The sequence below is a fragment of the Silurus aristotelis genome (genome assembly GCF_946808225.1).
Source record: "Silurus aristotelis genome assembly, chromosome: 14".
NCBI lineage: Eukaryota > Metazoa > Chordata > Actinopteri > Siluriformes > Siluridae > Silurus > Silurus aristotelis.
In genome coordinates, this window is record NC_139587.1 from 3,269,400 (window position 1) to 3,280,194 (window position 10,795).

Genomic DNA, 10,795 nt, shown 5'->3' on the forward strand with positions numbered 1-10,795 from the left:
CCATCAATATTGTAATTTTCTCACTCTGAAACAGTTACTGCTGTTTTCCCCATTTACAGGAAAAAAAGAGCTTTTTCAACATCTGCATGCCAACTGAACAAGTGCAACTTCATGTTTTTGGTTTGTTTTATATATAATAAATATAGTTTGATTAAAAAAAATACATTTTTACAGATGTTTTATAGACTAAATGAATTATTTCAAAATGTTGTGCACCCCCTATATATATATATATATATATATATATATATATATATATATATATATATATATATATATATATATATATAAAGATCCGTTTTTAAACTAGAAATGCTCATATATTTCATATAAATAAACTATTTTCACTTAACCCGACTCTGTGCTTTAGTGTGTTGTTCTAAGCATCACTAAGTCAGAAGAGGGAAACATTGTACACAAACGAACTGCTGCTGAACCATTCTAAAATATCATTCAGTTATTAAAAAGACATGAAGGATTCAATTAAAATTCACTGATTAAAGCTGCAGTAGGTCAGATGCTTCTGTTGAAAATGAAATCTCACTTTAAAGCAAGAACAGGAAGAAACTCTTCTGCATTTGCTGCTCATTCGTGTATTAAAACAAGTCATGAGGTCGTGGAAAGCTGCAGTGTATTACTCCTTTTTCACTTTTAAGGTAGAGGGTAAATAGCATTCTACTGCTGCTGAGCTAAACCATAAAAACCTTCATTTATCTAAAGCCTGCAAGATGTTAAATCATGAAGGATTTCAACAAATCAGCCATTAGCTGATTAAAGTTGCGGTATGTAACTCTGAAAATGAAAATTCAACACTTAGAAAAAACGGTCATCTTTTTATAAAAGCATGAAAGATTTTAGCAAGTGCAATGAATAAACAGATTAAAGCAGCAATATGTAACCTTAAAAAAACATTCACAGCCGAGGAAAACCTTTGTCCTTTTGTTGTTTAAAAGTCTGAAGACGGCACGAGGCGATGAGGAAATCACGAGCTCAAACACCACTGATATCAGCATCTGATCACGCTGGAACCCTGGGAGTCGCAAAGCACAAATATGATGAAAAACCTGTAGGATGTGAGATTTATAAAAAAAAAATAAAAAAAATCAGGCATCTGTAACTTTACTTAAAATTCCAATTTTATTTAAGGCATCAGACTCGAACTGAACAGCTGCATGGCAGATAAATCTTACAGATGAAATGAGTGAAATGTCAGAAGTGTGGAAACGCCTGGTCTTATGGGTTTTGCATGCGGTTTTGGTTTGTATGCAACAAACTCTGTAATGCAAAAGTGTCTATTCTCAATAAACTGCCAGCTTTAGGAACCTCAGCAGCGGGTTTAGCATGAAATACATGTGGCTACGTCAGGAAAACCTGGTACCTAATTATAAACATGGAGGTTAAATGGTGAAAGGAATTCTGAAGCAACATGGTGACCATGCGATACTTCCATCCCTACCATGCAATTCCATTTTGCTCTATTTCTCTTTGTCTGAGAAAGAAACCAAAACTGTCCACAAAAAGTGTGTAAAGCAGATTTTCAGGCTAAATGATGATTTGTCAATTAAAATCATCTTTTTGTACATTTATGGATTTGTTTTGGTCGAAGTCCATCTTCAAATTGTTACATGACCGAGTTTGTTGCATGGAGACTAAAGGAATATTAATGCATTTCTAAAAAACCATAAAAACCCAGGTGTTTCCACACTTTTGTGCATGTGGGTGTCTAAACTGGAATGCGGAAAAAACAGCATTTTGCTAGTAATAATATTAAATTAATAAAAAAACACTTCAAGTCCATCACTAAAAAAAGCAACAGGCGTGATGAATATATATATAAATATGAAATACAAAATGGATTTCCTCCAACAATTGTGCAGAAACATCTAGAAAAATAATAAATAAATAAAACTGGCAAGGTTTTTTTACATGCGTAGAACTTCAATAAAACTGGAACACATCCTGCAGAAAGCTATTGCTTATGGACAGAGAGACGAGGAGACACGAACACCTCGACGTTACGCTACTCTTTAACAAACCCAAAGCTGTTTAATCAGCGGGCGACAGGATGAGGGATTCCTGCGCCGGTGTGATGACGTCGTTACGTAGGCGTGTCTGGAAAAAAAAAACGAAAAAGAACTCCATCGTAAGTCGGGGACGACCTGCATACGAGCTGAATGTTGTCTTGCGCATATACGTGTTCTCGTGCGAGATTAGTGTGTTGAGTACGTACGTACGTACGCGTGTTCGCCGAAGAACATCTGTATATCTCGTCTTATTAAGTGCTTGTCTAAATGGGCGTGGCCATCCATATGTCTCTTGATCGGCAGTGACTTGCATGATCATGACGTGTTAGGACTTTCTTGTCGTGTAGATGAAGATTTGAAAAAAAATTATTTTAATCTGGTCCTGAAGTATATGCGTGATATGACTAAAAGTATTTGGACACCCGATTGTGCTTCTGTTCCAAACCTTTACGATTGTATGGAATGTCTGTTCAATTTGGAAGATGCTCTTAGCTCAAAGAAGCAGCAGTGGGTGCCTGGAAATGCTGAGATTTGAACTCATGACCTTTTGATCAGACGTGCAGACAATGCACTTGTGCACAAACCCAGCTTCATGAAGACATGCTCTATCCTTTGGTATGGAATAAAAAGCTGACTGCACCCCAGGCCTCCTCACCTCACATCACCTACATCAAATATCTGACTTTAACACCCTTATCTCTGAATGACTTCTCCACAAAATCTAGTGGAACATCTTCCCAGAAGAGTGGAGGTTATTTTAAGCATAAATTTTGCCTGAATGTGGAATGGGATGTTCAAAAAAAGCTGATATAATTCTTATAGTCAGGTGTCCACAAACTTTTGTCCATATAGTGCACCAGTAAGAAAAGAAAAAAAAAAAAACCTGGGTAGAGATCAAATTTACTGGGAAAATGTAATCATGATACAACACTGAAATCAAACACTTTCAGAAGAACTAAAAGGGGTGTGGGGAGTCACTGTAGAGAACGTGACCGTGTGCAATTTAGTTTGGATCTCAGGAGTGTCGGAAAAAAACCTTCGGAATTCTGTGATGGGATTGGAGCTCGTATGAGCTGGAGATTCTTAGTTATGTACACAAAGACGGTTGTGTTTTTTTACAAACAAACAAACAAAAAAGAACCAGGACCACCCTAAACTGCATAGATAGAAATACAGATGTGCATTCTGGGATATAAAAGTGGCACTGATTGAACAGAATTTCCAAAAAAGGATTCCTGGTGATGTTCCTTAATGCTGTTAAAGCAGGTTACTTGTTTAATCCGGTTCGATCTGGAGCTCTAAAAAAATGCATTACATTCAGGCGAAAAAAAAAGCAGATTTAATTTTAAACGATTTTTCTGTCATCATGTGACACTGTACTATGACAATCACAGCGAGCTGGAACTGAGATGGAAACGTCACTGATAAGGTACCGTGGATCAGTATCACAAACATCGGATGAAGGAATTGGCTCATATTCGGTGTGTGTGTGAGACGTGTGTGAGGGACGTGTGTGAGCGACCTGAGTGGAGAAGAGAGAAAAAGAAAAGGAGGAAGGTGTGAGCCGACGTCAGAAGCCGGACGGAGTGAGGACGTTCATGTCGCGAGGTTTGAGTTTGTGTACAGACAATTTTCTCCCCTTCGGTCCGGTCGCTTCCTGTTTGGAGGACTTGAAGTCGGGCGGGTTTTCAACACCGAGGTTCACTTGGGTCTTGATGCTGTCCAGAGTGGTGGACTTCTGAAGCCCAAGGTATGACTGCAGACTGAAACCTCCTGCAGGTGAAAAGACGATTGAAGGTCAGAGGAAGAGAAAAATGAATGACAAATATTTCAGATATGTGACCTTGATGTGACCTTGCACCAGTTTAGATTGATTTCGAAAATCATGGTTCAGGTTACAATCATATCCCTGTAGAAATCCTTCAAATATATTTTCTGTGGGACGTGCTCGAAATATCTGCATAGCTACTTAACCAGAAGTGGGTGTGGCCTAAGCAAAATTCATTTTAGAAAACATGAACCCAACCACTACAATTCTCACCCGAGGTGTTGGACTCTGCCCCAGGGTCGGTGGGGGATTTCTGGACGCTTGGACGAACCCCGATGAGGCTCCATAGATCCGTTCCACGTCCTCCTCCTTCATTCCCACCCATGATGAAGGCTGATGTGTTTACTTGTGGAATGTGTTGTAGTGAAGTACAGGCCAAAGGAGATCCTGTTTAAGGGAAACAAAACAAAAATAAATGAGTTCATCACAATAACCAGGCTGTAGATGATTATTATTATTGGATTCTGAACCGAATACCTTAGCTGGGGCAGATCTGGACGATGAGACAGAGGTGAATGGTGCTGATGTTAAAAGTCTGTCGTCAAAGTCCACAAAAAAACATCTTCAACTTCTGAAAAACAAACGATTTTCACATAATAATAAAATCAGTATTTTTAAGGAGCTGAAATGCTTCTCGGTTGTTAGAACGTGTGGACAGTTCAGCTCTAAAATGTTTAAAACGCCGCTGACGTCCCAACGATGAGGAGCATGTCTGCTCCTAACGCATTTCCAGCCGCACTGCGTTTCCCACGGACCATTATTACTGTCACACCACCCGCTATACACGTGCGCACTTGGACAGGTAAACACCGAAACGCTGCAGATGTTTACGAGAAACAGTTTCGGAATTGAAAGTAAAGAGTCAGAATTGCGAGGAAAAAAAGTCGGAATTAGGCAAACCTTATTTTATTAGTAATCCGAAATGTATTCATGATTTGTTTATGTATATGTTTGTTTTCGCATTTGGATGTAATATGGCATTTAAATGCACTAAATGGGTTTAGTTTTCACAGATATTCTTGTATGCAATGATGTGATTTTAGCAATAAAAATACATTTTTCTAAAACAAAAGAAAACGTTTTTTTTCCCCCCTCTTGTATATTTAGTATTGCTCCATTATCAACCCCTAATGGGAGCAGCCGAAAGAAGGAGAAGAAGTACTACTAATCCGATTACTCGCTGAAACAATCAATTACTAAAATAATCAATAGCTGGAGAGCTATCTCCAGACAACTTACTGTAGGAACTTCTTGCTAACTTTTTTTTGCCCATTTGTTATTCATAATGTTGGAGATTTGGTGCCATGTTGTAGCCAACGTTGCTCTAATTCCTTGTTGTGGTGGAAGTGTGTGTGTGTGTGTGTGTGTGTGTGTGTGTGGAGAGAGATTTAATGTTCTATCTGTGACGGCAGAGTCCTGTGTGTCGTCTTAAATAAACAAGAAGGTGCAGGTCATGACAATGCTGACAATCGTATCATGGCGTAACTTTGTATTAAAATCTAATTCATCACGTGCAAATCTCAATGTGCATGTTATCTAACCGGAAACGTCCAAGGACTAAAAGACATGAACGTGTGGCCGATGATATGGGCTATAACTCCTAGTGATGGGAGAATCGGCTCATTTTAGTGACTCGGTTCTTTGAATCAAAATAAACAAATCTCATTTCAACTAATATAAACAACTGCACGACTCGGACTAGAAGAGTCAAGGGAGAAAAAAACGACTCAATTCTGTTTCCTGTACATATTTTACTGAGATTTTGCGTCCAGTAAATTATTAATGTGCGTCCAGTAAAAAAAAAATTAACGAATCGCTCTTTGAGACGACTCGTTCTTCTGAGTCACTTTAAAGACTCGTTCAAATTGAACGACTCCTGATGACGAAGAGACGCTTTTATGAATCCTAATGACAAAATGCTGCCATGACTCCCAACAACGAGACAATAATATGACTAACAATGATGCTGCTATGACTCCTAATAATGTGAACACACCGTTATGTCTCCCAACCACACCGCAATGATCTCCAATGTGAACACCGTTATGTCTCCCAACGACGCTCAGTAAACAAGGCCTCTGACGCTGAAACTCACCATACCGTTTAATGTGCCGGTTTCTGTCACTGCCCGCTTTAATCCGCTCTTTTATCCTCTCCATATTGTTAGATGTTCGATATAAACCCGCTCTGTTACAATCCAACTCGATCCGCTGCTCACGCAAACTAATATTCAACCTGATCACCGCCGCTGCTCTCACACCGCAAACTGGCTGGAACCGGTTTCCTTCCAGCCTCGAGCGCCTTCAAAAAGAAAGTCCGCGTGCAACTCAAAAAGGGTGACGTCATCGACCACCATCCGAATTACCTTTAAATCACAATTTTATAATTTCATCCATTTCAGTAAATCAACTCAAATTGTGAAACTCGTGTATCAAATAAACTCAATGCACACAGACTGGAGTAGTTTAAGTCTGTTGTTCTTTTAATTGTGATGATTTTGGCTCACATTTAACAAAAAAACACCAATTCACAATCTCAAAGAATGAAAATACTTAATAAGACCAATCAAAAACACATTTTTAGTGATTAGGTCTTCTGGAAAGTATGTTCATTTACTGTAAATGTTCTCAATACTTGGTCGGGGCTCCTTTTGTTTTAATTACTGCCTCAATTCAGCGTGGCATGGAGGTGATCAGTCTGTGGAACTGCTGAGGTGGAATGGAAGCCCAGGTTTCTTTGACAACCTTCAGCTCATCTGCATTTTTTGGTGTCTTGTTTCTTATTTTCCTCTTGACCATACACCAGAGATTCTTCATGGGGTTCAGGTCTGGTGAGTTTGCTGGCCAGTCAAGCACACCATCACCATGATTATTTACCCAACTTTTGGTGCTTTAGGCAGTGTGGCCAGGTGCCAAATCTTACTGGAAAATGAAATCAGCATCTCCATGAAGATGCTCTAAAACTTCTTGGTAAACGAGTGCAGTGACTTTGGTTTTCAAAAAACACAGTGGACCAACACCAGCAGATGACACTGCACCCCAAATCATCACAGACTGTGGAAACTTAACACTGGACTTCAAGCAACTTGGGCTATGAGCTTCTCCACCCTTCCTCCAGACTCTAGGAGCTTGGTTTCCAAATGAAATACAAAACTTGCTCTCATCTGACTTTACACCACTGGGCAACAGTCTAGTTGTTCTTCTCTTTAGCTCAGGTAAGACGCCTCTGACGTCGTCTGTGGTTCAGGAGTGGCTCAGGATTGGCATGTCATCATATTCACATTTTTTGAGATTTTGTGGGTTTTTGTTAAATGTGAGCCAAAATCATCACAATTAAAAGAACCAAAGACTAAAACTACTTCAGTCTGTGTGCAATGAGTTTATTTGATACACAAGTTTTACAATTTGACTTGAATTACTGAAATAAATGAACTTTTCTACGACATTGTAATTTATTGAGATGCACCTGTATGTACACATGTACAAAATGTCAAAAATTGAGAGCAGAAGAAGAATTACTCATTTATTGATTATATATAAATGATAAATGCACCTAATGTCACATCCAGTGTATCGAATCTAACATCCGATCTAATATCCAATCTAACATCAAGTTTAACACCCAATCTAACGTCCAATCCAACACCCAATTTTACATCAAATCTAAACTCCAATGTAACATCCAATCCAACACCCAATCTAAACCACAATCTAACATTCAATCTAAAATCCAACCTAACCCCCAATCTAACACCCAATCTAAAACCAATCTAATGCCCAATCCAACACCCAATCTAAACCCCAATCTAACATCCAACCCGACATCCAATCTAACATCCAATTTAACATCTAATTCAACCCCCAATCTAACCTCCAATCTAAAATCTAACCTAACACCCAATCTAACACCAATCTAATACCCAATCTAACACCCAGTCTAATACCCAATCTAACCCCAATCTAACCCCAATCTAACCCCCAATCTAACACCCAATCCAACCAATATCACACCACCAAACATCACACACACACACACACACACACACACACACACACACACACACACACACACACACACACACACACACACACACAGAGAAGTAGAAAATATAAATGTTTCGATGATTGTATATTTATAGATTTTATATAGTTTTTAATGTAGTCATATAGTAATAAAGTAATGTATTTTGTAACATATTACAGCTATTATATATACAGTTGTTGTTGCTTTAATATTAATAATGTAATAATAATAAAAGCTAGAGTTGTTGTTGTAGTAGTTACAGTTTTGTACCACAAGGGGGTAACATTGGGCTGCGTTAAAAATTGTATCACACAATTCATTATTGTTTATCTAACTATATAACTATTCTTCTTCTACTTATTATTATTATTATTATTATTATTATTATTATTATTATTATTATTATTATTATTATCATCGCTTTTCAACACATTTGGTAGCACACATGAAAACAACTGACTATATAAATTGTTATTTATTACCGTTATTTATTACCGCAATGATAATTATTAATGTTTGGTGTGATCAGTTCAGACTCTTTTGTTTGTACACTAAAGCTATTTATTTATATTTAATTATAAGGTGTTAGGTGTTAGAATAGTAGGTCATACTAATATTTTGTATTTGTGTGTTGGAGCAGATGATCAGCGAGTCTGAAGTGCTTTATTCCACTTATCCTACAGCAAATTGTCTATGTTTTATTTATATATTTATTTATTAATGAACAGCATGCAATACTTCCTTCATCCATTTATAATAAGATATAAACTCACATACTTTCCACCAGAGTTTCTCATTCTTCCTCTTAAAGGCTGCGAAATCAAAAACTTTACATCATTAATATTTTGTCTGTCCTTCAGAAGGATTTGTAACCCTTCATGATGCAGTGTTCTGTGTGTATTTGTAACCCAAAATCTAAAGATAATTTAAGCTTCTCTCTGTTACATACACTATATGGACAAAGGTATTGGGACCCCAGACATTTCCAGCCATATGTAGTTCTTCCTCAAACTGGACATTAAGGACACATACGTATAAACGAATGCTGTTCATAGACTTCAGTTCAGCATTCAACACAATCATCCCTCAGCACCTCAAGTTTCAAGTCAAGTCAAGTTTATTTGTATAGCGCTTTTCACAACAGACATTGTCTCAAAGCAGCTTTACAGAAAACAACAGTGAAGGTGAATGGTGTGCGTTTGTCCCTGATGAGCAAGCCATGGCGACAGTGGCAAGGAAAAACTCCCTTAGATGATATGAGGAAGAAACCTTGAGAGGAACCAGACTCAAAGGGGAACCCATCCTCATATGGGTGACATCAAAAGTTTGGTCATAAATCTTTCAACAATACAGAACAATTTGTGATCATCATAGATCCAGCATCAGCTTCTCCATGCCAGGGCCTTTAAACACTCGGCATCTACTTCTCCATGATCATCCATAGGTCCATAATCTTCACGAGGTGGGACGTGACTGGAGCTGGCCAAACCTCAGGATGCCTCGGGATGGGGAGAGAAAGAGAAGCAGTGGAGAGGAATTAGCGTAGCTGCTGTTCATGATATTAACAGCACAAGTTGATAATGTGCATGTGATCAGATGTTCTGGAGCACAAGGTTATGATGTGATGTGTGTGATGTGTGTTATGTGTAGGCTTTGCTAAAAATATATGTTTTTAATCTACACTTAAACTGGGAGAGTGTGTCTGAGCCCCGAACACTGTCAGGAAGACTATTCCAGAGTTTAGGAGCTAAATGTGAAAATGCTCTACCGCCTTTAGTGGACTTTGCTATTCTAGGAACTACTAGAAGCCCAGAGTTTTGAGATCTCAAAACCTGACTGAGAAGTTGAGAATACTGGGCCTGAACACCAAACTCTGCAACTGGATCCTGGACTTCCTGACTGGGAGACCTCAGTCAGTCCGGATCGGGAACAGCATCTCCAGTACAACCACACTTAGCACTGGGGCACCCTCAGGGCCATGTGCTCAGCCCACTGGTGTTCACTCTGCTGACTTACGACTGTGAGTCGTAAACATTGTGTTTATGTTTACAAATACACTCTTTTGTACAGTTTTGTTTTGCACATTGTACTGTATAATGTGTGTTTTGTGTATCTGTCCCACACTGTCTTGTGTTGTCTGTCTGCACTGTAATTTGTCTGCACTGTTTGCACCAGGTTGCACACGATGCGCTTTATGTGGCGAGGACACTTTAGTCCTCAGCTCTGTGTTGTGTGATGTCGCTCTATGTTGATTTGTGTAGCACCAGGTTTCTGGAAAAACATTGTCTGATTTCACTGTGTACTGCTTTATATGGTTAAAATGACAATAAAAAGCTTCTTGACTTGATTTGACTAGTAAAACATCTTTCCAGAAGAGTGGAGGAAATTACTAAAGCACACCATACTTAAGACTAGGTGTCCGCAAACTTTTTGCAATATAGTGTAGATATACACAGAACACACAAACTGAGCTCTATGGCTGGATTAGGTTTCGTCTATTCCAAAAGAACCCCATTGTGTTGGTTAAGGTTCCTCCCAGAACATTAAATGCAGGTTGTTTGAATAGTTAAACATTTGTCTCTTCAGTTTTTTTAAAGGTCGTATCCAGAGCCATCTGTACATACTGTATAAACCTAGAAAAGTGATTTTGATAATTAAAGGTTCTTTCGGAGATGCGGGATTCTGTAGGCAGGGATTTTTCTTGAAGACGTTCTAAAAGAACTGTGAGAGATGCAGTGCAGGGTTCTCCTGAGGACGGCTGTAGGCATGTTGTTAAAATATGAATTGTGACAGGAAGGAAAGAGAGAGAGAAAGAGAGGTGGGAGGGTAGGGAGAGAGAGTGTGTGTGTGTGTGTGTGTGTGTGTGTGTGTGTGTTGAGCAGGCGTGGCTCTTTCGCCTTCAGCTATTTAAAATGCTCCC

At 38.7% G+C, this 10,795-nt stretch overlaps 1 protein-coding gene across 2 annotated transcripts; it reads right to left on the minus strand.

Moving 5' to 3' along the window:
* Nucleotides 1–1,114: 1,114 nt before the first annotated feature.
* Nucleotides 1,115–6,191, minus strand: LOC310736824 (putative monooxygenase p33MONOX). Of its 2 annotated transcripts, none has more exons than XM_083560683.1 (4): nt 5,953–6,191; nt 4,330–4,423; nt 4,066–4,239; nt 1,115–3,797 (listed from the first exon to the last, which is right to left on the minus strand). In XM_083560683.1, the coding sequence occupies exons 3-4, from the start codon at nt 4,175–4,177 to the stop codon at nt 3,595–3,597; spliced, it is 315 nt and encodes a 104-aa protein (XP_083416809.1). In that variant the 5' UTR covers nt 4,178–4,239; nt 4,330–4,423; nt 5,953–6,191; the 3' UTR covers nt 1,115–3,594. The 2 variants fall into 2 exon arrangements, with proteins under 2 accessions (XP_083416809.1, XP_083416810.1); XM_083560684.1 differs by having other exon boundaries at nt 5,948–6,157.
* Nucleotides 6,192–10,795: the final 4,604 nt, after the last annotated feature.